Raw genomic sequence first — 20,637 nt, 5'->3', positions numbered from 1 at the left:
CCAGGGGAACAGAATCCAGCCTTGGGGACAAGTTCCCCAGCCCTGGGGCAGGGGACAGCAGCATCCAGCAGGTGTGATACCTCGGGTCCAGGGTCCAAGCCCCATCAGGCCTGGCTCCAAGTCTTCCTAGGGACAAGGCCCGCCTGGCTCTGCGTCCTTTGTGTCATAAACTAAGTGACAAACGCCCCCCCCCCCCACTTGGCCATCTCAGGACAAAGGCAGAAGCCCCTGGTGGGTTTCCCGGCAGACTTTTATTATAAAGAAGGTTCCAGAGAGTTCCAGCCCTCCCCTCCCCTCCCCCCGCCCCCTGGGCTCCTGGCCAGTCCTGGGCATTGGCTGAGTCTGCTCCCAGGGGGACCCACGGGCTGGATCAGCCACCCAGGGTCACATCAGGCAGGGACAGACGGGGTGACGTTCCCAGGCTCCTGGGGGGCGGGGTCTCTGGAACAGTCATTTCCAGTGTTGCGTTGGGCGCCCCTGGGGACCCTCCCCGGGTCCTCTGCACAAGTGGCAGCCATTCACAGTTGGCGCGTGATAATTTTTTTTTATATATATATAAAAGCTTTAAAAAAAAAAACAACCCCCCAAAGTGGTGCTATCTTTAGAAACACTTCCAGAAAGATCGAGTAGCCCAGCTACAGACTCGGTGCACCCTCGCCCCTCCCGCTCCCAGCTCCTGTCCCCTCCTCCTCTGTCCCTCCCCGGCCACTGCAGCCACCGAAAACCAGAAAACTCTGACCCTGAGCATGGCCAGGGTCCTCTGGGGCCAAGGGACGTGGTGACAGCTTTTTGGTGGTGAAAGCAAAAAGCCATCAAGGGCTCCCCCCTGGCCAGTTTGCTTGAGGTAGTGTTTTGGGGGGCTGCAGCCTCCTCTCCCCCGGTTTGGGCCGGGCTGTCTTAGCAGCTGGCTGGTGCAGCGCAGGTCACTGTGCTGGGGGGACGGGGACAGCTTCCCAGAGAGCGGCCCCCATCCCAGAGTCAGAGCCAGTGGGAGGGGACACGGAGCTGTCCCTGGGGCCAGGCTTGGGGGCTCCAGGCCTGGCCTTCATGGTCCGTCCTTCCCCTGAGCCTCCTCCGCTCCTCAGTGTCACAGCCCGACTCGGCCCGGGGTCAGGCCTCACTGTAGCACTCGTAGATGTTGTTCTCCATCAGGGCCACCACCTGCTCGAACTTGTGCTGCAGCTGCGTCCTGCGGGCCGTGGGGTTGGCCTCCAGGGCAGCCATGATCTGAGCAGGAGGCAGCAGGAGGTCAGCCGGGTGGCCCAGCTCAGGGGTCCCCGCCTTAGATGGTGGCAGAGAGCACAGCGCCTCTGTCCACCCACCAAGAGACCCACCCTCGCCGGCTGCAGTAGCCCCCACGCCTGTCATCCCAGCAGCTGGGGAGGCTGAGGCAGGAGGATCGCAAGTTGGAGGCCAGCCTCAACAGTTAGCAAGGCCCTAAGCAACTCAACTAGACCCTGTGTCTCAGTGAAACCCCCAAAATGGCTGGGGACGGGGCTCAGTGGTTGAGCACCCCTGGGTTCAGCCCCAGGTACCCCCAGCAAAAAAAAAAGACCCACCCTAAAGCGCAAAGTTCCCGGATGTGAGTGCTAAGGTGAGAAGTTCTCCTGCATCTTCTATGTCAGGTGGGCAGAACGGACGTGGGCAGGTACTACCTGGGCAGGTGCAGGGGGTCACTCACCTGGGGCCGATACCTCTTGGCGTATTTATAGATCTCTGTCATGGCCACGTTGGTATTGAACTCGTTCTGGTATTTCTGCAGGGGGAGGCCGGAGAGGGAGGCTGACCTCGCAGCTCCTCAGCCCCACCTTCCAAGAGCCCCTGGGCCTAGACTTCCCAGCTCCCTTCTAGAAAGTTCTCTGCGGCCCCCTCCCCTGGGACTAAGGTGCTGAGCAATTGTAGACAACAAGGGGACACCCAGGGGGCCCCCCCAAATGCCCTGAGCCCCCCGCCCAGCAGCGATCTGAGGGTCCAGGCTTCTGCCCCCCGCCCTCCTGCGCCTGCGCACCCGGGACTCCTCCGCCAGGTGCGCGTTCATCTCCTGCTCGCTGAGCGGGGTCATGTCCTGGATCTGCTTGTAGTAGCGCTGCACGACCTTGCGGTACTCGGGGATCTCCTTGGCGTACAGCAGCTTGTTGGTGGGAGAGTCCTGGGGACAGGGGACATCTCAGCCAGGGCCACATGCACAGCTGGGTCTCAGGTTCTAAGCAGCCCCTGTCCTGGTGGCCCCAGAAGTGGCCTTAGGGGACCCTCGGGGACTGAGGAGTCTTGGTTGGCACCCAGTGTCCCCAATGTGCTGGCTTCAGGCCAGGGGATCCTTGGTCCCCTCCCTGGGCTGCTTTGGACATGAAGCGTCCGCCCTGATCTCTCCCTGACCCTGCAGCCTGCTTTGGTGACACCCCTCTTGGGGACTTGGATCTGCCTCTTGCAAATGATCTGATGTTTCCTGCTGCGTGATTCCAATGTCCCCAGCTCCTGCCCTCGGAGGGGCACAGACTTGAACAGGGAGGTCATTTTCTCTCTCCTGTGGTGGCCTAGACGCAGGGCCACCGCCCCTGGCCCGGGCCTGTCGTGGGAGGTCTGACTGTGCCGTGTCATGGACGCTCAGGGCCCAGAGCGCTTGCCTGTCTCCTGGTCACTGCCTGCAAGGCCACTCTGGTCTCTACCCTCTAAAGCCAGCTGGAGCCTGTCATCCCCGCAGCTCTGGAGGCTGAGGCAGGAGGATCGCAATTTCAAAGCCAGCCTCAACAGTTAGGGAGGCTGTAGGCAACTTAACCAGCCCCTGTGTCTCAGTGAAACCCCAAAAATGGCTGGGGACCGGGCTCACTGGTTGAGCGCCCCTGGGTTCAGCCCCAGGTACCCCCCCCCCCAAAAAAAGACCCACCTTGCCCAGCTGCAGGTCAGAGATGGAGCAGGCGTCGATGAAGGCCTGGGCGATCACGGAGAGGCAGGCGTCGATGTGGTCCGTCTTCTCGATGTCGAAGACGAACTGGGGGTTCTTCAGAATGTTCACCCAGAACCGCAGGGGGAGGCTGCGGAGGGGCAGGGGTGGCCGTGAGCCCACCAAGTGGTGGCTGGAGGGCAGCCCCAGGGGATGCGACTTGGCTGGGCCCCTCCAGGACGCTGCAGTCCCCAGGATGGGTCACCTTTGGGAACTGAGGTTTGACTCTCCCTGGCCAGCTGGGGTGGCTGGTCCACCCTGTGGCCGCCTCTGCCCGCTGCAGAGTCCCCCCTCCGCCCTGGCTCTCCCTCTGGAGCCTCAGCCACAGCCTGGTTTTCATTAGAGGCCTCCCCTCCCCCAGCCCTGCCCCGCCCCAGGCCCCGCCCCAGCCCCAGGCCCCGCCCAGTCTCAGGCCCCGCCCAGTCCCAGGCCACGCCCCCAGCCTTGCAGGCAGTGCAGAGCAGAGAGGGTGGGCGGGGCCTCCACCCTGAGCCTCGTCCTGGAAGGCCAGAGAGCTTCTGACACTCTGCAGCTCAGGGCCACCCAGTGACACAGCAGCCTGGGGCATGGGGGTCCTGGGAGTTCTGAGAAACTTCTGGCACTGCTCAAACCCTGCTGGGTCATTAGCATTTGGGTAAGGATTTCAATAAATTGCTGGTTACGGGGAGACCTCCAGCTTCAAGGAAAGGCTACAAACTGGGTCTGGGAACCAGAACATGCCGGGTGGAGCCTGGTTCTGCCATCCCAAGGGCTGTATGATGGGGGGCAGGGAGCCTCTGGGAGCCTCGGTGTCCTCTTCTGTCAAATGAAGTTGATTCTGTTTGCTAACCCAGGTGGAGCGAGGGTGAGGATGAGGGCACTGAACACACACTGTTCCCCGGGAGCTTTTCGAGTGAATTCTTACAGTGAAGGGGGGTTACTATTGTTGCCCTAGTTTTATAGCTGGGCAAACTGGAGCACAGAGAGGTTAAGTCACTCACCCAAGATCACACAGCTCAAAAAATGACACAGTAGGCATTGAACCCAGGAAGGTGGCCTCAGAGGGCAGGCTCTGAGACCCAGAGCCACAGCTCTGCCCCAACGATACGGTGAAGTCTACACAGCCCTCCCCCTGCCCCTGCCTGCCTGTTGGTCTTCCAAATGTGCAGGGTGTCTGGGTCCGAGATTCCCCTCTTCTCGGCCTGCTCTTCCAGGAAGTCGAAGAAGTACTTGACGGCCAGCGGGGGCTTGTCTTCCCGGATGCTCAGAATGGCCTTGAACAAGTCATCCAGAAACTTCTGCAGTGTGCCCTGTAGGGGGGTGGGGGGCCACGGTCAGCCAGGGGCACTCTCACAGCCGTGGGCCACCAGGGCAGCCCGTGCATGGTGCCTGGGGAAGTCACGTGACCTCAGTCGGGTCCCATAGTGGAACCTCCCGGGGGGTGGTGACAGATCCTGGGTCCCCAGCTGGGAAGGGGAGGGGCCAGGATTTGCGCCCCAACCTTGGCACTAGAGCCATGTGGCCCCCATTTCCTTCTCTACTGCCCCACAGGCGGACAGGGGAGCATGCACAGCGGACCCCTGGGAACTGGGGAGGGGAGTTGGGACCACCTCACGGAGGGGACACTGAGGCGGGGCCCACCTTGGTGGACAGCAGGCGGGTCAGGTAGATCTCGGGGAGCACCTTCTTCCTGTGGCTCTGTCTGTGGGACTTCTTGGGTTCCGCCAGCTCATCCGTGGGCAGCACCTGGGAGGTTGGCAGTGGTCAGTGTCCGGCCATGGCCACGGGGGTGGGGCCCTGGCTCTGGCTCTCTGCACATGGGACTCTGACGTCCACTGATCCTGGGCGCATCCCCAGCTCCCTCAGCCCAGCCCAGCCCTTCCCAGGGCCTGGGAGCCATTTCTCAGAGGCCCAGGGTGGCCCAGAGCCAAGGCCACGCCCAGCCAGGGCCAGGCTCCCCGGAGTCCAGGCTGGACACTCACCAAGTGGAAATACTTCTCCGTGTCCAAGTCTTTCACTGCGAGAGGAGGAAGCACAGGATAAATAAACCAGAGGGGACAGCAAGGCCGAGGTCCCAGGACCCTCCGCTCAACCTCAGAGTGGACCCCAGGACTCAGAGGAGTCCCGGTTCCCAGAATTGGCATCTGGGCAGAGAGGCCCGGGCCACCCAAGGGCGCACACAGGGGCCGGTGGCACGAACACAGCCCCAGACCCAGAGAGGCCTGCCAGCTCCCCTCCGCCTGGCCCCTGCCCAGGCCACATCCCGAGCTCCTGGGCCGGCCTCCAGCTGCCCACAGGCCATCGGCCTGCCAAGGCCCGGCCACAGGAGGAGTGGGTCAGAGGAGCCTGGCCCTGCCCTCCAGCCCTACCTCGGCCCAGAGTATTGTCCTTCTTGTCCGACAGGCTCATGGCCAGGGAGGCCCCTTCAGGGATCTGATGGGAGGGGAGAGGCTGAAGTCAGAGGCCGGGAGTCCAGGGAGGGAGGCAGGGGAGGGGCGGGGCCGCACCTTGTAGTGGGCCAGCGTGTTGAGCTTCTTGCGGCCGTCCTCCACCACCGAGGTGTCGTCCAGGTCACGCAGGATGTAGCTCTGCGTGCTCGAGGCGAACCATTCTGGGGGCAGAGGAGCCGATCGTCAGGGTCAGGGCGGGAAGCCAGGACGGGGAGGCCACCCAAGAAGAGGCCTCTCTCACCCTGGCTGGGCCGCCCGAGGCAAGCCAGGCCCCTCTCTGAGCCTCTGCGTCCTCATCTGGAAAATGGGGAGATGGTATACAACAAAGGTACCCGGGAGTTGTCACCAAGCAGACACTCAGGAAGAGTCCCCACTCCCCTGGGTCCTTAATGTTACAACTCCTGAAATAAAAGGTGTCACCTGCACCAGAGGCCACACAACCCCCATGGCTCCCACTGTCTTGGGGATAAAGGGAGGGCCCAGCTCAGTCCAGGACTGGGCACAGTGTGAATGACCAGGGATGCCCCATAGTTTTAGGAGCCTCTCTTTGTGGCATAACTGAAACTCCTATGCACCCTTCAAAACCCACTCTGAGGTGCCCTTCTGTGGGAAGCTCCTCCCACAGGCTGGTATCCAAAGCTCGCTCACACCACAGAGTCCACGTCCCACCAAACCAGAGCCGCTTGCTCTTGGGAGCCTAGTCTGCCATCGCGGGTGTCCTCAGGGCCACTGGTCATGCACATGTGCTCATTTGAAGGGGACTGTCTGGCCAAGGCCGAAGCCTCCAGGCACCCAGGCCCCTGCGCCCACCCCTACCCCTGCTCCTGCCCACCAAGATCCACGTCCTCGGCCCGCGGCCACTGCGAATAGGGCACGTTCTTGCAGAAGGCTTCCAGAATTTTCTCCTTCACTTGTGTCAGCGTGTCGGTGTCCATGGCTCGCACGCTCAGCGAGTCCATGCCGCAGCCTTGGAAGGACACGTTCAGGTTCTGCAGAGACGGACAAGGCAAAAGGGACAGGGGTCAATAGATTGTCACCCTTGCTACACAGGAGCCCAGGCAGGAAAGGCTCTGTCCTGGGAGGCTGCAAGGCTAGGTGAAGACTGGAGGCCCAAGATAAATAATAATAAAAAAGAAAGACTGGAGGCCTGGACCAGCCCCGCCCAGGACTGGCAGGCCCCGCCCACAACAAGCCCCGCCCACACGGTCCGTCCAGTCGCTCTCCCTGCCTAACCCCGTCTAAAGCAGGCCCAGCACCTCGTGGTCCCACCCCGCCCAGCCCACCATTTGGCTCCGCCCACATGGCCCCGCCCCGGCAAGGCCTGCCCACACAAACCACCCACTAGGGCTCCCTGCCTAACCTCACCTAAAGCAGGCTCCGCACCCCGTGGCCCCACCCACCATTTGGGCCCGCCCACATGAAGCCCCGCCCACACGCGCTCCCTGCCTAAAGCACGCCCTGCACCACGTGGCCCCACCCACCATTTGGCCCCGCCCAAAGGTCCCGCCCACTGCTTGGCCCCGCCCCGACCCCGCCCACCAGGCTCACCCTTGGCTTGGCCTCTATGTTCTCCCGCAGCAGCCACTCCTCGTTGAGCGTGTAGCGGGCCTTGCCCGTGATGGCGTCGATGGAGCCCTTGTTGATCTGCTGCTTGATGGCGCACAGGAGCAGGAAGAATGGCTCCCCGACCGTCTCCTGGGTGGGTACAGGGCTGTCAGGGGTCAAGGGCCCCGGGCCATCCTTCATCTCCCAGCCTCTACATTTTGGCCTCACCCCGTCCCATCTGGGGGCCCACTTGTCCCCAACACCTCCTTTGGGACCCCAGTGCCCAGGCTCACACCCCCTGTCCGGTGTCTCTATGGACCGGAAGTTCTTTTGCAGGGACCAACAAGCCCCCTGCACAGCTCCATTGACACTACTGAGGCTCAGAGAGGGCAAGCCATCTGCCCAGCATGGCCCAGCTAGTCGTGCATCCACCGAGTCCTGAGCCCGTGGCTGGCCCTACCTACCCAGCGGGGACCTCCCAGGGTGAGGCGAGGTGGAAACAGAACCCAGAGGTGTTCACAAACGGCCCCCATCAGAGCCTGGAGCCTGTGCTGTCTGCAGCCCCCCTGCTGCGGACCCCCATTTTATTGTGGGCACCCGGCCAACAAGGGACTTGCTGCCACCCACAGTCTCCAGCTGATTTTCCAGCGACCCAGCTGTTCCATTTACGTGGACACTGAAGTAAGAACGGTAAGTGTGTTTGAAAAAACGTTAAGTACATTTTAAGCAGATTTGGCAACGACTGAAGGCAGCGGGCCAGCTCTTAGTCCAGAGCCAATTCTCCGGATCTAGGGCTGGGAGCCACCGATGTCCCATTTTGTAGAGGAGAGAACAGGCCCAGAGAGCAGGGACAGACCTGACTGAGGCCACATAAAGTGGCCAGGAGAGCTAGGTCCAGAGCCCCAGCAGCCCCTAGGGTCCACGTCTGTCCCATCCCATGCTTCCTGCTTCCCCTGAGAGGATTCACAGACTCCAGAGGCCAGAGGCAAAGGATCTGCTTAACCAAAGGTAACCAAGGCCCAGAGAGGGCAGTGACCTACCCAGGGTCACACAGCTGGGTTCTGCCAAAGACCAGATAGAGACCCAACACAATTAAGGGCCTGGTTCTGGGCTCTGTCCAGGTCTTTGCCTTTTTCCCATGAACCCCAGCTGACCCTGTGGCCTCTGCCCTTGTAAAGGCAGCCGGATGGCAAGACAGGACCAGGGACTCCCATTCTGCAGAAGAGTTCTAACGGGGGTTCTTTTGCATTTCAATTTGCGATCCTCCTGCCTCAGCCTCCCGAGCTGCTAGGATGACAGGTGTGTGCTAGGAGGACAGGTGTGTGCCACCGGCTCCCGGGCCCCTTCTGGGCACCCCTTTCCATATCTGCACAAGGGCTAGGAGAGTCCCTCCTGACCCGGGGGGCGTGACTTCCGGCCTCCCCTGCGCAGGCGCGAGCGGCCTCACCCGCAGGCAGCTGTACATGCAGATGGACATCCAGTTGGTGAGCATCTTCTCCACCACCGACTCGGTGCGCCGCAGCATGAGCTTGGGGTTCTTGGCGGCCGAGGCGTCGATGAGGTCCACCAGCAGCTCCTTCATGATGCCTGTATAGTACTCCAATTTGCCGTGCAGAGCGATGGTCAGCAGCGAGGCCAGGCTGCACCTGCGGGGCCCTGGGGTGTCAGCCGGGGATGGGCCGCGGGGAGTCCACCCCGGTGGGTACCCATGCCCCGGGGCCTGACCTGTCCCGCACGACAAAGTCCTTCTGCTGCTCCAGGGCGTGCACGAAGACGATGAGGAAGTGCTTGTTGTTGAGCAGGGACGAGAAGAGGCTGATGCCCTCCTCCATGTGCGGCCGGCAGCTCTCGGGGATCTGCGGAGGCAGCGGAGGCGGAGGCTGCTCGTCTCCCAGTGCCAACGGCGGGCGTCCCCGAGTGGCAGGAGGGGGACAGTGGGACCCGGGGAGGGGCCGCCCGGGTGGGGACCTGGGGTACTCACGGTCCACTCTCCCAGCAGCGGGTGGGTCTCCTGCGGCGGGGAGCCACTCCCCTGGGGACTGAGGGTCTGCGAGGGCGACACGTAGCGCTCTTCGGAAAGGGAGGAGCACTGCAGAGGCAGATCCCAGGGTCCTCAGCGGCTGGACACCCCCCGACGGCCAGGCCAGGCTCGCTGGGCAGAAAGGGGCGCCAGCCTGGGCCTCTGCTGGGGGACAGTGGCCCGGAAACCACAGCACCCAAAGGACCCGGGGGCCCTTTCTTTATTTATGCACAGGGCTTTGCTAAGTTGTTGAGGCTGGCCTCCAACCTCTGATCCTCCTGCCTCAGCCTCCTGAGCCGCTGGGATGACAGGCGTGGGCGAGGCACGGGATAGTTAAGCAGAACCCAGAGGACAGGAGACAACAGGGAGACCAAGGGAATGCTGGCAGGGAATCCTGGGAGTCCAAGTCACCCTTGGTGAGGGGAGGACACCAAGGAGGAGACGGGGGGGGGGGGCTGGCAGCTGGTTCCCATATGGACAGATCCCCTCCCTTGGCAGGACTGCCGTGGACGGGAGTGCAGGTTTCACACTGCTCAAGAGGCCCTGTACTACATGCACATGCCCTGGGTTAAGCTGCCCTGTCCAGGTTCAAGGGGGGTGCTCCGGCTGACCTTGGGGAAGAAGGTGCGGGTCACAAAGTGCTTATATTCCAGGAAGGGGATGCCCTGGCTGCGGTTCAGCTCTTTGGTCAGATCCGTCATGTCCGTCTGAAGCTCCGCGAAGCCTGGTGGACAGGCAGGGAGCTGTCAGCGGACTGTGCATTTGGCCCTCCCGACGGGACAGCCACGGGACAGCCTTTGCCCGGTGCCACCCACTGACCTTTGCGGATCTCCTCGCGGATCTGCGATTCCATCTCCTCCATCTGCAGGAGCGTCTTCTGCCAGTAGCGCTCGGCGCGGCGGCTCTTGGTACAAAAGACAAACAGGGCTGCGGGCAGCAAAGCATTTATTGGCACCTGCTGTATGCAGATCCCAGGCCTGGGGGGGAGAGCTTCTCCCCAGGCTCCTCAGGGGACAGTGCTCAGAAAAAGAAATGTGCGCGTATAAAATCACGGGGGCTCTCGGGTGATAAAATGATGTGATTTCTGTTTTCTTTTTGGATTTTCGTATTTTTCATTCTTTGTTCAATGACCAAGAATTACTGCTGAATTAAGATTTTTTTTTTAAGGTACTGGGGATTGAACCCAGAGGCTCTCTACCACGGAGCTGCACCCCCAGATCTTTTTATTTTTTATTTTGAGCCAGGATCTTGCTAAGTTGCTGAGGCTGGCCTCCAACTTGCAATCCTCCTGCCTCAGCCTCCCATCTACAGAGTTTTCCAAAGTAGTTGGACTATTTTACAGTCCCACCAGCAGCATATGAGGGATCCGATTTCTAGACTACATTATTTTACTTAAAAAAAAATTTTTTTTTTAAGTTGTAGATGGACAAATGCCTTAATTTTGTTGGTTCATTTTTATGTGGTGCTGAGGATCGAACCCAGGGCCTCACATGTGCTAGGCCAGCGCTCTACCCCTGAGCCACCACCCCAGCCCCTACATTATTTTATGACGCCCTTCCTGGATGCCCATGTGCAGACAGGCCAGGGCCTGGGGGGCAGGTCTGCCCTCCCTGTGTCCCAAGCCTGGGACTCCTTACCAACCACAGAGAGCAAGAGCAGGACGCTGCAGATGACGATGGACACTATGATGGCGGTCTCGCTGCCCCCCAGCTGCAACGTGGCGAGGGTCTGGTTGAAGTTCCCTACTTGGATCTGCACAGAGGTAGGGAAGGGAATTGTAGTTTTCCTGGAATTACGTTTTGGCTAATGCTGTGTGGTCTTGGGCAAGTCACCTAACCTCTCTGAGCCCCCCGTGATAATACAAAGATAACCATCTCTACCTCCTGGGGAGACTGACAGGTAATCTGAGATGACGCTTGTCAGTACAGGAGGCCGTGACAATTATTAGAGCCTGGGAGGAGCAGGGAAAGATGGGCAGTTCACAGGGCCTGGCTCCTGTCCTTGATTATCTGGGACCAGGACAGCAGGTGACAAGACTTGACCAGGCAGGACACCAGGATTCTGAAAGCCCAGCCACCTCAGGGCCCAGCTGAAGCGAATGACTGACACTGAGCAGGTCCCTAAGGTCTTGGACCTCCGTGTCCTCATCTGCCCAGGGAGGATCTGAAGCTCTGCCTTGCGTTGCTGGCCTAAGCTATTGAGCATGAAAACTGGTGGATGCTCAGGGAATGGTTGGGGCGGGGCCAGAGTCAGCTCCGCCTCTGCCACTCACCGTGATGGGCAGCTGCCCCTCGGCGGCGCCCAGGGACTCATTGACCGAACAGTGGATGACCCTCTCCGAAATGATCTGGATGTCGCAGGCCACCTGGCCTATCTTGACGCGGTACTCGTGGCTCTCGAGTCCCAGGCTGTCCTGCTCCTTCTGTGGGTACAGGAGGGACGCTGGCCAACGCTCTTGGCTGAGCCTGGCCTGCCCCCTCCCACCACCGGGGGGTCCCCAGGGGCTCACGTGGATGACCAGGGTGAGGGGCTCCCCGGGGTGGTGCTTGATCCACTTCTCGCGCTTGGCCGTGGAGAACTGCGGGTTGGGGAGGTAGTCCAGGCGGAACCTGCTGCCCCGCGGCACCTCCTCGGGGTCCCCCAGCTCCTCGGCCACCGCCACCTCGTCGGCGTAGGCCCGCCCGTTGATGAAGAAGTCCACGGGCGCCGAGGCATTGCTCAGGGCCCCAGGGGACGGGCAGGTGATGAGGGTGGCATTGAGGACCTTGCAGAGCTGGCCCAAGGGTCAAGGTGAGGAATGCAGTTTGGACAGATAGACACCGGACAAACAGGGGTTGGGGTGAAAGGGGACAGAAAGAGACAGAGATGTCACAGGAAGAGGCCTGGTCAGCCAGGGCCACCAGCTGTACCCAGCCCACCCCCCACTGCAGCCCCCCGGGGGTCCCCTCACCGTGGGCTCCCGGCCAATGTGGTGCACGGACATGGACACGTTCTGGACCATGTGGAAACGCTCGCCAGCCACCGTGATGGTCCTGCCGCCGCTGTGGGGGACAGCCAGACCCCCTCAGCACACCTTTGGCCCCAAGGAAGGAGGCTGGGCTGGGCCAGGGGCTGGGGCTCACCTGACGGGGCTGCGGCGGGGGCTGATGGCCGTGATCACGGGGTTGGACATGTACCAGAAGGTGAGGTTGCCGCGCACGCAGCCCCTGCGCTCCAGGCGCACGCACACGGGCACCGGGGCCGCCTGGGCGCCCCCGGGCACCGTGCAGGTGATGCTGGTTTCCGTGCGCCTGCGGGGGACAGCGACATCAGCAGGGGACCCGCCTGGGTTGCCAATGTCTCAGCCCTATGCACTTGGCCTGGGGCCCGCCTTGTCTTCTGTGCCCTTAGGTGGGTGCCCCACCCACCTCCTCCAGGAACCCCCCCCAGATCTCACTCAGAACCCCAAAGTCCTGACTTTTCTCTGATCCTGTCTCCATGGGAGCTTCCCGTTTCCCTGAGGCCCGGGCCGGGCTTATCTTGGTATCCCCAGAAAAGCCTATCAATGAGGCATGGTACACAGTAAGTGCATAATAAAGACAGAAGTTCCCCCAGCTCCACCACCAAAAGGCTCCAGACCACGCCCCCTACCACTGGTCACACTCCTGGGCCGGCAATCACCATTTTAATTGCGGCTGCCATTTATGGAGCACCTACTGTATGCTGGGCAGTGCACTCCCTGAACTTAAAGGCCATTCTTACGCTGAGCACACCTGTCATCCCAGCAGCTCAGGAGGCTGAGGCAGGAGGATCACAAGTTGGAGGCCAGCCTCAGCAACTTAGCAAGGCCCTAAGCAACTCAGGGAGACCTTGACTCTAAATAAAATATAAAAAGGGCTGGAGGGGGCTCAGTGGTTAAGCACCCCTGGATTCAATCCCTGGTATCAAAAAAAAAAAAAAAAAAAAAAAGATGTTCTTACAAGAAGAAGAGACTGAAGGTCAGAGAAGTGGAGGGGCTTCCCTAAGGGGCCATGGCTAACAAAGAACCAGCTGATGTTAGGGACAATGACATCACCCCCACCCACCCGTCCCCCAACCCCATGGGTCTCTCTAGTGGGAGGGGCAGGGCTGCTCTCGGACTTACACAAGCTCCGTGCAGGGGTCTGTGTCGTTCACCAGGACCTGGAGCTCGGAGCCCACGTGGAGGTCACTCCCATGGATGGTGATCCTGGTGCCCCCTGCCTTGGGGCCCATTTTAGGATCCAGGTTGTGGACCAGAGGCAGCTGGAGGCGGAGGGCAGGAGTCAGGTTCTGTGCACCCACGAGGGGGCGGAGCGCGGGGAGGGGGCGGAGCACGGGGAGGGGGCGGAGCGCGGGGAGGGGCGGAGCGCAGAGAGGGGGCGGAGCGCAGAGAGGGGCGGAGCGCAGAGAGGGGGCGGTCGGTGGGCGTGGCTTCCTTACCACGTAGGAGAAGCGCTCCCGAGACCTGCCCTCCTTGGAAGCATTGACTGTCACCACATCTGAGAAGGCCCCTGGGGCTGGCCCCGTGGCACACACGATCCTGGAGGGGGACAGGCGCGCTCAGAGGGTGTGACGGTGCCCCGTGTCCTCCCACTCTCAGCTGGACCTGGCCTTGGGCACCGTCCACATTGAAATAATGAACAGTCCTCTTAGCCTCTGGAGGGCCACCTGGAGTGACCACTGTCCGGGGATCACCCTGCCCCAGGCGTTCCCACAATTCTGCACCTCTGAGAGGACAAGGGGGACCAGGAGGACTGTGATCAGATCATCTGGTCACCTGATGGGCTTATCTGCAAGGCCTCCCCAGGTGGAACTCTAGCTCATTCCTCCGTTCTAGAACATTCTCTAGAGGGACTCTTCCACCAGGAGCCCCCCCCAATTTAGCTGCAAACCCATCATTCTCATCAGAGCGGGCTTGTGTGCAGAGGGGCTGGCTTGGCCTGGGGAGCCCGGAGGGCTTCCTGGAGGAGGCGGCGCAGAGCAGGAACCGGAGGGAGAGAGGAGCGTCCCAAGCAGAGCCAGGCAGGAGGCACAGCGGGACCCGCTGGACGCACAGTGGGACAGAGGAGGGCGGGGGGCTGGGGACCCTGCCACTCACTCCTCCGACACCGTGTATCTGTCCGCCAGCGGCTCACAGGCCACGCTGCCGATCCACACGCCGTGGGCCACGTCACTGAGCCGCCGGCCCAGGTTCCTGCCGCGGATGGTCAGCAGGGTCCCGCCATCCAAGGGGCCACTCAGGGGCTCGATCTGCCAGGAGACCAGAGACAGGAGTGACAGGGGCTTTGAGGCTGGGACACTGACAAATGGCCCCTCCCACTGTCCCATGCAGCCACCGGGAGGCAGGGCCACCCAGCACCATTCATTGCTTAGAGGATACAGGGGCTCAGAGAGGGCTGGGACTGCGGGTCACCTGGCCTTGAGGGTGACTGACGCCACTCGGCTCGGGGATGCCACTTAGGGGAGCCTCCTGGGGCACCCTGAGGCCAGTTCCCAGGACTGTGTCCGAGCCCAGGAGCTCACATCGCAGCCTGACGCTGATTGGACAAGGGGCGGGACCTGGCCTCGGCTAAACCAATCAGAATCCTTCCCTGAGATTTTTCTTTTCTGGCAACGGGTACAAGAGTTATATGAGGGGCCTTGATTGTCACCAGACCCCCCAGCTTTCCCTGACCTTGCTATTGCTCACGGGTCACTTGCATGCATGTGCCTAGGGGTGGCCCCCCAGCCCCCCAGCCCGGAGATGCAGACCCAGGCTGGGCGCAGGGCGGCTCTGGGGTGCGAGCGCCCCCGGGTGTGCTTACCGCACGGATCTCAGGTGCGGGGCAGGAGCCGGGCAGGGGCTGCAGGGGTCCCCGCAGGCGGCAGCCGTCGCTCCACACGCACAGGTGACCCTGGTCCTCGCGGCCTAGGCACTGGGAACAGTCGGGGCTGCCCATGGCACAGTTATAGACCACAACTGCAGGGGACAGTGGGGGAGAACGGGTCACCCAGAGGCAGGGGCTGCGTCCCACATCTGGACCCTGCGAGGTTCTTGGCACCCCCGAGCCTGGCTGAACTCATCGCTCCTTAGCGTGACCCCATCAGGTAGAGCCACTGGTTAACACCATTTACAGATAAGCGCTCAGAGAGGGGGAGTCACTTCCCCAAAGCCACACAGCCTGACCCTGGGGGAGTTGGGGTTCACAGCCAGGCCCACCAGTGGGCCTCCTGGAGGCCAGGAAGGGCTGAGCCACATGGGCTCTGGGAGGCCAAGGCCTAAACTTCCAGTACAATAATAATAATGATAATAATAATAATAATGGCACCATCAACGTGGGGGGCAGCTACACCCCAAAACTATTCTCACGGCTTTGCACCAGCTCAACAGACCCTCGCTGGGCCTTCTGTAGAGGGGGCCGTGGGGTTCAGGAAAGAGCCTCCATGGGTGTGGAGACCCGGCAGGGAGCCCACCTGTTATGGGGGGCTCGGGGTTGTCCAGGAACTGCGAGGGCCGCCCCTTCAGTTGGAGGCTGAGGGGAAACTCTTGGGTCTTCAGGGTCGTGTGCAGCTGTGGGGGGAAGGGGAGAGGGCGGGTGGGCGGCTGCGTCTTTTCTGGGGGAGGGGGGCAGGGCTGATGGGGAAGGGGGACGGGAACCCAGAAGAGGGCAGGGTGGGGAGGAAGGTCTCCCCGGTCCCCTGGGGGAGGCCACGTCACTTACCGCCACTTGGTTGCAGCGTACAACTGAGGCGTTGAGCCAAGTGGCCTCGAAGGTGTCCTCTGGCCCCAAGCTGCACTCCAGGGCTGCCCCCTGCGGGAGACAGGGACGGAGGGGGCTGAGGACAGCCAGCCAGTGTCCCTCTTCTCCAACCCCGTCACGACGCCCCGGACTGTCCCCTGAATGCTAGCCTTGGTCCCATCTCAGGTCTGGGTGTGGCTGCACCATCTCCCAGAGGGCCCCTCATGTCCGATGTTGCGGGGACCAGGAGCCCAGGCACGCCTAGGGTGAGGCTGGCTTTGAACTCTCGATCCTCCTGCCTCAGCCTCCCAAGCCTCTGGGGTGACAGCAGTCTTTGGACTTAGCATCCTCCACCTCTGCCCCACAAGGCCAAGCCCCAGACACCCCTCGACACGCCTCCACCTGACTCTCCTCCTGACCCAGCCCCCTCTGTTCTTTGGCCTGGGCAGCCTGTCTCCCTTTGGGCCACCAAGCAAGTCTTCAAATGCCACCTCTGCTATGTCCCAAGCTGTGTGATCTCCTACAGGTTGTTCAACCTCTCTGAGCTTTATTTTTTCCTAGCTGTACATTGGGGGTGGACTTCCCTCCCATTGGTGGGGAAACTGGAGATGGTGACTCTTAGGGGTCTGCATGCTCTAGGTGCCTAATATGTGCTTGTTGTGATGGGTATGCAGGAGGTGCTCAATAAGTACAGCGGCATCGATAACTAGCTAAGCGGGTTCTGTGTGCACTGGCTGAGCCCCTGGCCAGCCTCAGGCGGGTCTTCCTGTTTATGTCCCTGTCGCTGGCAGATGTGACACCCTGCAGAGAACAAGGTCAGTCGGTCCCTTTCTGGGGTCACAGTCCGGAAGCGGAGGTAGGGAAGTGGCTGCTGGCGGCCAAAGGCTCATTTTGTCTCCTGCCCTGAGCCCAGGGTGACCTGGTGACAGCAGAGCCAGGGTCCCTAGGGCTCTCCAGGGCACAGGTCCCAAGTCGGGGACAGCTGCAGGGCCCGGGCCCCTCCCCGGGATTCTAGAAGCTGGCCTGGGGCACTTGGGAGGCCACCAAAGCTGCCCTTGCACCCTCCAGGCGCCCCCTGTGCCACCCCCCTGTCCCCAGCCTGGCGGGGGGGTGGCTGGTGCCAGCTCCATCCCCGGCCACCAGGCCTCCTGACACAGCCTGATGCCTGGCACGTGGCCCCCATGTGTGACAGCTCCTCCCTGGAGGAGACAGATGGCGCGTCCCCGGGAGCCGGGAGGGGGAGGCTGGCGCGGGGCCAGACCTGTCATCGCTTTCCACCCAGGACGCTGGGGGGGACAGCCCAGGGAGGGCCGCGTCCCCTCCCTGCCCCGATTTTGGGGGACAGGCTGGTCACCGGGCAAGCAGGAGCCAAGTGACCCTGTCCTGGGCCTCAGTTCCCTGTGGACAGCGGGGCGGGGTGGCACAGGGCTCGGTGGCCATGTTCCAGGGTGGGAGCCCCTCGGGGACGGGTGTGCCCAGGGTCACAGTTCAACCCCCGGGACAGAGCGGGGACAGGCGGGCGCACACGTGGGTCGCATCCACCACGGGCTGCAGCGCCAGGCGATCGGGCTGGGTCCCTGCTCCTGTTGGGGCGCGGGAGCAGCTTGGGGACCTGGCCAGAGTGTCCTGCTGCAGCCGATGGCCGCCTGCTGTCCCCATCGCCTGGCCTCAGTGCCACCTCCTGTTCCCCCAGTCCTGTGCGACCAGGGACTTTCTCACACAGAACCCAGAAGGTCCTAGAGAGCAAACCCAGAGCCCCGCGGAAGCCAGGGGAACGGTCCCCAGCCTCTACCTTGTCCCGGCCTCTACCCTGTGCCGGCCTCTACTTACATGGAAGGAGGCCGCGTTAGCCAGGGGCACCAGGATGTCCTGGGAGCCCCCCGTGGGGACAGGCGCCAGGGACAAGGGCAGGATCTGGGGGCAGTCCTGAGGGTCCTGTGGATGAAGCACAGGGAGAGGGTCACGTAGGGACATTTTGGAAAAGAGGTGCCTCGCTGCCTCCGGGCCTCCCGGAGTCCCGCCTGCCTGGAGGACCAGGGAGCCCTGAGGAAAGTCCCCCGAGGTCATAACATTTGAACGGCCGCCCCATGGGGTGCTCAGGGCCACCCGGAGGCGGGGTTCATGGGATCCTCTTTCCAGATGAAGAAATGGAGGCAGGTTCCTGGGCCTCACTTTTCCCAGCTGCAAAATGGGGCTGTGCCGACCCTGGAGGGCAGTCGGCCACCCCGGCCCCTCAGCCAGGCCTTCAGCACGTGGTTTGGGGACAGCTGTGTGCAGGCCCCGGGGACAGGCTGGAAGCTTGGGGTCCAGCCTCCTCATACTCCAAGACCCTGACCTTCTGGGACTAGCAGTGACACGGCCAGACCCTGGGGAGGGAGGCCCCTCAGCTGACCACAGGCCTCAGGTGGAGGGAGGGAGGATGGAGTTTGCTGTGTGTGCTCACACTAGCTGCTATCCCTCTCTGGGCCTGGTTTTTATTCTCATGATGGGGCCTTTTGAGGCAAAACCTCAGGACAGACCGGCCCCAGGGGAACGGTAGGCCCGGCTGCTGCCCCGCGCAGGCTCGTGTGCAAACCCCGTGGAATTTCAGAGAATGGAGGCCACATGTTTCCAATCCGCCTCGCAGTGGCTGCCAGGTCTGCTTCGCAGCTGGCCGGGGGCCCGGGGTCTGTCCTGGTCTCCACCCCCCTCGTGGTGAGGTGGCCAACAGGGGGGTGCAGGGGGCCGGGCGGGAGGCCTCCCAAGAGGGCCCCCATGGTGAACGGTATGGGACCCCCCTGGGGCCCCCCTGCTCCCCTGAGCTGCGTGACACCCTCCACGCTGAGCCCCGGGGCAGGTTCTTATAGTGTCTGCGCCACCCCAGCCCCTGTGTCCCCGAGACTGGCCTGGCCTTTGGGGGATCCTCTCCCCAGCCTGCGGTCTTGGAGACTGGCCCTGCTGCTGCACCCCAGGGACAGGGGAGCCCCGGGCCCCCCCTTGCTCCAGACTCCATGAGAAAAATGATCTTCCATTTTCCTGGGGCTAGGCAGGAGGGGGGATAAGGACACTGCCTTGTCACCAAGAAGAAAGAGCCTGCCTGAGCAGGGCGCCCCCTCCAGAGAGAGACGGGGAGGCCCCCGGAGACTGTTGGAGCTCCTGGATCCAGCTGTGCCTGAAGGTGGCTCCCTCCCTCAGAGGAGCCAATGAACTCTGCGGGACGGAAGCCAGCCGGCTTGGTTTCTTGCGTGCACGCAACCCAGAGAGCTGGCCCTCCTGTCCCTGCACAAGCCATCGGGTGTCCCTCTGCTGCAGCATGGGACAGGGCCGGGCCTTGGGAAGCCACGGCTGACTATCTCCAGGGCAGAGCTGAGGAGGCAGAGGAGGGGAGAGGGGCCCGGAGCCAGATGTGGGCCCAGATGTGGCCCAGCCTGCTCCAGTCACAGCTCCCAGGGGGCAGAGCTGGGGTGGCCGCAGGCCCTGCACCCCCAAAGCCGGCGCTCTCTGCCCTCATATGGGCTGCACCCCACTTCCTTCCCAGGGGGACCCCAGAGGTGTATCAGGAGGTGAGGCTCCGGGGACACCCCAGCTCCCCAGGGTCTGGGGGGAGAGCAGAGCCCGCTGCCCGCCGGCTGCCCGGAGGAGCCTGGCGCCTCTGTGGCTAATTGGCACTTAATTAAAGGCCAAATTGAGCCTCAATGAGAGCCTGGAGCAGGCCTGGGGTGGAGGCCGCCTCCTGCCAGATCACAGTAATCCTGCAAGACAGGCCTCCCTGCGCCCCAATCCCCACCCCCCAAAGAAAGGCAGGGCTGGGGGTCAGCGGGCTGCTGGACCACCCAGCCGGTGAGCTCCTATGCACCCGTCAAGGCCCCACCCAAAAGTCCCCTCTCGAGAGCAGTGTCCCCAGTCCCAGCCAAGCAGAGGGGCCATCAAGCTCCCAAGGAACACGGCAGCCTTTTAGTGAGCACCTACTATGTGCCCCATACAGATGGGGTGCTCACTCCTGATCCTGGTTCCTGACCACCAGCCACTGGGTCCCCACTGCCCCTGGGGAAACTGAGACAGGGCCTCCCCACTCAGTTCTGGATTTGGGGAAGAGGGTAGGAGTCTGGCTGGGTGGTGTCCTCCCTCAGGGACAAAATGCCTTTAGCTGCTAGGGAGGCTGAAAACATGGAAGGTTAAGATGGACAGCGACCCAGTCCTGGGACCCGGGCAGGAACGGGCATTCAGACTGCAGGCGGGAAGACCACGGCCTCGGGTTTCCCAGAGGGCCGTGGGGCTAAACTATGGCCACGCTGTCACACCAAAGCCTCATGTCTAGGAGCCAGGCCTGGCGGCACATGCCTGTAATCCCAGCAACTTGGGAGGCTGAGGCAGGAGGCTCATAAGGTCGAGGCCAGCCTCGGCAACTCAGCAAGACCCTGTTTAAAAATGAAAAGTCAAAATGGGTGTGGCTTCGTGGTTAAGCTCCCCTGGGTTCAATCCATGGTAGAAAACAAAGACACTTCACCTCTGAGAAGAATCAAGGGTGTGCGTCGTCCCTGGCCATAATCAAAAGCGAAAAAGAAACAAACAGGAAGCAATGGGTGTGTCCAGCCATAGGGGACTGGGGAAGCAATGGGTATGTCCAGCAATAGGGGATTGGCCCAGTGTGGGCCCCACGCAGCTGTTAAATTCAATGCCAAGGATGTGACAATGCGGAAATGTCCTCAACAAATTAACATTTAAAAAAAAAAGTAATGGAACAGGGGGGACCAGGGTGTCCCCCAAGCCTGGCTTACCGTGGGGTTTGGCGAGGCCTCGCAGCGGGACTGGTTGGAGACACAGGCGTGCTGCTGGGTGCACCAGAAGCAGGGCCACGGTGCCGACAGACAGCGGGTGCAGCTGGAAGGCAAGGGCACCCCTCAGACTCGGGGGGCTCCCTACCCCTTCTCCTTGTCCCTGACCCCAGGAACTGGACCCAGAAAGCCAGTCCCAGTCCAGGGAAAGGACTTTGTCTTGGAGAGG

The 20,637-nt window shown here is 62.1% G+C and overlaps 1 protein-coding gene across 1 annotated transcript in view; it reads right to left on the bottom strand.

The window, feature by feature from the left end:
- Positions 1 to 232: 232 nt before the first annotated feature.
- Positions 233 to 20,637, bottom strand: part of Plxnd1 (plexin D1) — a 34,923-nt gene continuing 14,518 nt past the window's right edge. The window contains exons 8-36 of the mRNA XM_046425489.2: positions 20,412 to 20,514; positions 17,485 to 17,589; positions 15,637 to 15,726; positions 15,389 to 15,485; positions 14,740 to 14,894; positions 14,034 to 14,185; positions 13,376 to 13,475; positions 13,059 to 13,198; positions 12,058 to 12,225; positions 11,886 to 11,976; positions 11,445 to 11,708; positions 11,208 to 11,357; positions 10,573 to 10,687; positions 9,755 to 9,862; positions 9,547 to 9,659; positions 8,897 to 9,004; positions 8,641 to 8,771; positions 8,363 to 8,561; positions 6,919 to 7,065; positions 6,203 to 6,359; positions 5,428 to 5,531; positions 5,290 to 5,353; positions 4,903 to 4,937; positions 4,562 to 4,666; positions 4,067 to 4,230; positions 2,885 to 3,032; positions 2,009 to 2,149; positions 1,682 to 1,756; positions 233 to 1,227 (exon numbers count right to left, since the gene is read on the bottom strand). Of these exons, the coding sequence (XP_046281445.1) occupies positions 1,111 to 1,227; positions 1,682 to 1,756; positions 2,009 to 2,149; positions 2,885 to 3,032; positions 4,067 to 4,230; positions 4,562 to 4,666; positions 4,903 to 4,937; positions 5,290 to 5,353; positions 5,428 to 5,531; positions 6,203 to 6,359; positions 6,919 to 7,065; positions 8,363 to 8,561; positions 8,641 to 8,771; positions 8,897 to 9,004; positions 9,547 to 9,659; positions 9,755 to 9,862; positions 10,573 to 10,687; positions 11,208 to 11,357; positions 11,445 to 11,708; positions 11,886 to 11,976; positions 12,058 to 12,225; positions 13,059 to 13,198; positions 13,376 to 13,475; positions 14,034 to 14,185; positions 14,740 to 14,894; positions 15,389 to 15,485; positions 15,637 to 15,726; positions 17,485 to 17,589; positions 20,412 to 20,514 (3,646 nt within the window). The 3' untranslated portion in view covers positions 233 to 1,110. The remainder of the gene's footprint in view (positions 1,228 to 1,681; positions 1,757 to 2,008; positions 2,150 to 2,884; positions 3,033 to 4,066; positions 4,231 to 4,561; positions 4,667 to 4,902; positions 4,938 to 5,289; positions 5,354 to 5,427; positions 5,532 to 6,202; positions 6,360 to 6,918; positions 7,066 to 8,362; positions 8,562 to 8,640; positions 8,772 to 8,896; positions 9,005 to 9,546; positions 9,660 to 9,754; positions 9,863 to 10,572; positions 10,688 to 11,207; positions 11,358 to 11,444; positions 11,709 to 11,885; positions 11,977 to 12,057; positions 12,226 to 13,058; positions 13,199 to 13,375; positions 13,476 to 14,033; positions 14,186 to 14,739; positions 14,895 to 15,388; positions 15,486 to 15,636; positions 15,727 to 17,484; positions 17,590 to 20,411; positions 20,515 to 20,637) is intronic.

Source organism: Marmota monax, unplaced genomic scaffold (genome assembly GCF_021218885.2).
Source record: "Marmota monax isolate L192 unplaced genomic scaffold, Marmota_monax_Labrador192_F-V1.1 WCK01_AAM20220418_F8-fsc00028, whole genome shotgun sequence".
NCBI lineage: Eukaryota > Metazoa > Chordata > Mammalia > Rodentia > Sciuridae > Marmota > Marmota monax.
This window is presented reverse-complemented; position numbering and strand designations above follow the sequence as displayed.